Source organism: Nematolebias whitei, chromosome 21 (genome assembly GCF_014905685.2).
Source record: "Nematolebias whitei isolate Nwh7 chromosome 21, NemWhi1, whole genome shotgun sequence".
NCBI classification, from domain to species: domain Eukaryota; kingdom Metazoa; phylum Chordata; class Actinopteri; order Cyprinodontiformes; family Rivulidae; genus Nematolebias; species Nematolebias whitei.
In genome coordinates this window covers 26,330,141-26,335,450 of record NC_056518.1, presented here as the reverse complement: position 1 = coordinate 26,335,450, position 5,310 = coordinate 26,330,141, and the positions used below count along the sequence as shown (strand labels likewise).

The 5,310-nt window shown below is 40.2% G+C and overlaps 1 protein-coding gene across 1 annotated transcript in view; it reads left to right on the top strand.

Moving 5' to 3' along the window:
* LOC119427710 (apoptosis-stimulating of p53 protein 1) overlaps positions 1–5,310 on the top strand; it is a 41,560-nt gene that overhangs the window by 28,305 nt on the left and 7,945 nt on the right. Inside the window, exons 6-12 of the mRNA XM_037695346.1 lie at positions 1,251–1,307; positions 1,463–1,583; positions 1,704–1,783; positions 2,560–2,706; positions 2,806–2,946; positions 3,027–3,222; positions 3,490–3,609. Coding sequence (XP_037551274.1) covers positions 1,251–1,307; positions 1,463–1,583; positions 1,704–1,783; positions 2,560–2,706; positions 2,806–2,946; positions 3,027–3,222; positions 3,490–3,609 — 862 coding nt within the window. The remainder of the gene's footprint in view (positions 1–1,250; positions 1,308–1,462; positions 1,584–1,703; positions 1,784–2,559; positions 2,707–2,805; positions 2,947–3,026; positions 3,223–3,489; positions 3,610–5,310) is intronic.

The window sequence follows — 5,310 nt, the reverse complement described above, 5'->3', positions numbered from 1 at the left end:
ACACACACACACACACACACACACACACACACACACACACACACACACGGGTCAGTTTTACAGCACGTCAGCATGATGCAGAGAAAAGAGAAGTGCCTCAGTCAGCTTCACACACACACGGCAGCCTCGTTGTTTCCCTGTGAACGAAATGTTTTTTAGTCTGTGTTTAGCTCAGATTCATAAATACGCAGACAAATCAACAGGTATGTAAAAAAAAAAAATGTGTGGATTTGTGTCATGGTGCTGAGATTTCTGGTCTGGTTTGTGTTTTACATTCAGATTTTTATTTGTTTCATGTGTTATTTTGGAAGAACTGACCCTGATAAGAAATTGAGCTGGTCCTCGGGTCCCTCTTTGTGTATTTAAAGCTCTGTTTTTTACTCAGTCAGGCCCTGATCCTAGTTCTTTGTGTTAGCATTTGTTATTTAAGCTTTAGTTGTTTTTCCATTCCTGCCAGTTCAGTTTAAAGTTTGGAATAAAACACTATTTCAGCTTCTGTGGTTTCTGTATGCGTTTTGGTTCTTGTCATGCCTTGAAAATATGACATTTTGATTCATCTTGTTGACAAAATACACAAACTTTCATCTAAAACCTCACTGGTTTTGATTTTGGGTGAGTTAAAATGAACTGGTTTACCCTTATTGGACTAATAACTCTTGTTACTGGTGCTGTTGAAGCTGTGCAGCAATTTGAAACCCAATTTTGTTTCTTTTTTGTCTTTATCAGTAGTTCTCCAGGTTTTCTGAGGGTCTTTTAGAGTTTTTTTTTTTTTGGTTTCAGTCATTTTCATAGGGATGTTATTTTGTCAGGCCAAAACTTGGGCCGATTTGTCTTTGTGACAGGATGCTAGTAAAAAAAGGACCTAAAGCTGAAATGGCTTCTTGCTAAGTTGTCTGTTGGGTGCTGACTGATTCATCCCTTGAGTTTAGATCCTTTCATGCCTACATGATTTACAGATCACTTAAAATTATTCCTCTGACAATGATCAGGTTCGAGAACTGTATCTGAGTAAAAGAGGAGCCAAAACTGTAAGAAAAACTTTGAAATCTGACTGAAAAATTAAAATGTGATTAAATATTTTTAAAATGAGCTTCTTCTTTATGCCGTAAGAAGTAGTGTACAGCTAGGATCCCTGTTGTTTGTATGAAGAAATGAACACTTTTGTTGAAACTAAAACCTAAAACTCAAAGTTGGAGCTGATTTTAAGTTAAAATAGACAAAAAAAAAATACAGATTTTTTTTTCTTGCAGGAGCAGAGACTGAGGTATCTTCAGCAGGGAGGCAGATCGAACCAAGGGCAGACTCAGGTAAGGCACACCTGTTTGTCCATCAGCAGTCAACACGATCGATATCGCAGCTAAATAATCACTTCTGAGTTTACCTTTTGCAGCTGCTCAAAAACTGTTGAAACCACAAAGAAGCACAACGACGGTAGATTTTGATTTATTTATTTGGGTTTCAGTCTGAAGCGGAGAAGCTGCAGCGGCTCAAAGAGCGTGTGGACACGCAGGAGGCGAAGCTGAAGAAGATCCGAGCCATGAGGGGCCAAGTCGACTACAGCAAACTGATCAACGGAAACCTCTGTAAGCCTGCACACACCGCAGGGATGACCATGTGGAGATGATGATGACGGCACAGCATTACGAAGTTAAATGGAGACAGTTTAGTCTGACTTTTCTCCTTTTATTTTTGTCTGTTTGCAGCTGCAGAGATCGACCACATGAGCAGCCTGTTTCAGGAGAAGCAGGCGGAGCTGCAGTCTGCTGTGGTCAGAGTCGACCAGGTATCATGGAGGGTCGGCTGTGGTGAATGTACACGTTCATGTTTCTGTGCTCAGGCACTTCTCATGAGTGGCAAAATGTTCAACTGTGACTCTTAAAACACAGGACTTGAAATTAAAGGTTGTTAAATTCCAAAGATCTTACAGTATTTTAAAAAAGACTCAGTGACAACAGATAAGAAAGGCTGATCAGAAATCCCTTTTTGTATGTAAGGACATTTTACAGAGGAAAAAAAACAGATAATTAAAAACCTGGTTATATTATTGGACTTGATTTGTCATTAAAATTAATAAAACAAGAATTCTAAAGGCCAAACCGATTCATACAGACTTTTTAAGTTTTGTTTTTCTTCTGAGGTTTTGAAGTCCGGTTGCAGAATTCACCTTTTAATGTTGTCTCAAAGCCGACGGTGTCAACATCTTACTTTCATCCACAAAGTAAACTAACAGAACAAACACATTTTTGGCCAAATCTTAGCAAAAACATTGCAGCTACTAAAAATATTAAGTCTGTTTACTTTATAATTTGTCTAAATAATTAGAAAAATGGCCCTTTTTAACCATAAAACCATAAAAAACTCAAAGTGGCCACTTTAAATCCGTATTTTTCAGATATAGCCCTGAATTTTGCCGAATTTGTTTGCACAACATCTTTTCCCCACTATAGCTCCTTAACATGTTCCAGATGATGTCTGCTTTTTAAAAAAATGAAGATTTACATCATTTTTACCTGCTGTCAATGACAACTTCTTAAGGTTGTTTGTTGTGTAATTCACCAGTTGACTCAACAGTTGGAGGATCTGAGGAGAGGACGCCTCCAGCTGCAGTCTGGGACCACACCTCAGGGGGCTCCCACCGGTCATAAAGGCTCCCCGCTGTCCGGCCCTGCAGCTGTGGAGCTGAGGAAACTCTACCAGGAGCTGCAGGTAAACGCCACCTTTTCACAAACCTCCAGCCAACGTTCATCACAGACTCAGCAGGTTGGAGTTCTTCAGGTCAGAGACTCTAACTTTGGTGTGCTTCAGGCTCGTAACCGTCACAATCTGGAGCAGAGCAGCAAGTTGACCCAAAACAAGGAGCTGCTGAACAAGAGGAACGTCCAGGTGACGGTGATGGACCAGCGCATCTGTGACCTGAGGGAACGCCTTCACAAGAAGAGAGCAGAGGTAGGTCGGTTTTCTCTCGTCGTGAATTTGTCAAGAAACGTAACGATCGTTTAAACTCGAGACTGTTTCTGCTCCTCCAGCTGAGTCGGATGAACGGTGGAGGACCGTCCTCCCCTCAGGCGTCTCCTCACTCTGGTGGGGGAGTTTCAGGTCGAGTGGCGGCAGTCTGTCCCTACATCCAGGTTCCATCGGAGGGGAGACAGGATCCTGGGTGCCCCCTGCCTGCTGACCCACCACCCAAACCCACCCCACTCAACCACATTCGCTCCCTCTCAGGTTTTAAACTTTATCTTTTCTTTTTTTTTAATCACTGTAACACTCAGGTTTCTTCCTTTCTAACTGTCCTTTTGTTTCTTTTTCCTCTGTTGGCTCCTCTTTTCCTTTTTCTTCATCTGTTGTTCTTGTTGCCATTAATGGTCCTGACTAATGTTTTGGTGGTGGTTGCTGTTGTGGCTGTCACTGTGGTGTCGTCCTGCTGTTCGTTTGTTTCTGCTGGTCGTTACTGTCTCGTGGTTGGTCTTGTTGCCTGTCGTGGCGGTCCAGAGGAGGACAGGACTGGCACCAGCAATTCTCCCAGCCAGTGGAAAGTGTCAGATTTAGACATCGTCCTGCCCGAGCCCACTGAGGGACATGGATCCCCTCAAGGAGGGGACGGTAACAACAGTGAGTCCTGGAGCAGTTGCTAATGAGAGTTTTAACGTCTCTCTGCTGTTCGGTACCTGCACTAATTCAAACTAAGGTCAAATTGTTTATAGATGCCATGCATGCACAGCCGTACAAAGTTTTGCTAGTAATTTGGTTTTGCCATTATATAAGTTTAAACAGTCACGACAAACACTGACGGCAGAAAAGCCCGAAGCAGAGACCTGGTCCTGGACATTCAAACGTCTCGGACTGTTTTTGTTATAATTAAACAGACCAGATGGTGAGAGAGAACTTAATTAAATCAGAATCACAAAGTGACCTTAAAATGTGAGGGTCACGTGCTAAGGGACGCAGACGAGACATCCGATAGTCAGCAGCTGCTCGAGGTTAGAAAACAGCTTCAGAAAATAAACGGAGGCCAAACCGCAGACCTGTATTCAGTTTTATTCCTTCAAACCTTCTGAACTGGTGTGGAAGAGTGGGCAATAAATTACAAACAGGAACATTTATGTGCCACTGTAAAGCCTAACAGGAAGTTGTAATGTATCTTTTGTAATGACAAAGGCTACGACAGAGCCAGACTCTTATTTTGAAGAGTATGAGTTTTGCATTGAAACTTGATGTTAAAATCCACTTTATTTAAAATGGGGACATCGTGAGTTTAATAAGCGCTTAAAGTAAATTAGCCAAATTTAATTTTCATATTCAGTCTCTAGCAGGTTGATGAACAAGCTACAAAATAACAAATACAGCATAAAAACGAAAAACAAAAAGCGCACAGTTGATAAAATTACACAAAATTGAATGAATAGAAACACAAACAGCGAAAAAGCAAAACAAGTCTGCTGACATATTTGATTACTTAACCGTAGTTCAGTAGATTTAGAGGATCATCTGTAGGATGTTTTGTCCCTTAGTTGTTCCATGTTTGATCTACATGATAAGAGAAAGCTGTTTGTGGTTTTATTTTTTAAACTTTATACTTCTGTGCTCACAGCGCTGCTCTTTAGACAAACAAACTGAAACTGAGCCTCAAACAAACTGTCAATGTGCGACAACTGCAAGTCGTACAGAAGAAGTCCTTGAACTATGAGTGGCAGAAACTTTGGTGGCTAAAGTGCAACATTTTATATATCTTCAGCTCAAGTAGGTGATATGACGGGTTAAAGAAACCTTCTAGAGACACACTGAGTAAAATAAGTCAAAAATGTCTGCGTTTTGATCTGTAAACTGTATAAGAAGGGCAAAATCTGTGGGAGTAAAATACATTTGTAAAGTTTAGACAGTTCAATGGTTAGTTTGTCACATCACGCTTCACTTCTTTGTAAAATCTCCAAAAATCATAAAACTTTAACGATCATTGTGTAAAAACTGTCAAAGAAATCAAAACGGCAGTACATACATGTGCATTCCAATTTTATGCCACTCGTTCAAAGTTAAATGACGATTCTATTGTTGAATCTTGCAGAAGTTTTTTGCTAGATTTATTATATATACATATATATATATTTTTCCATGTTTTGTCTACTCTAGAACATGTACAGTAGTCCCTCATTTATCGCGGGTGATCTGTATCCTGAAGCCTCGCGATAAGTAGAAAAACCTTGAAGTAGGGAAAGTAGTACCAGTAGTAAGTAGTAGTTTATTTTAGAGTACGTGTGTGTGTGTGTGTATATATATATATATATATATATATATATATATATATATATATATATA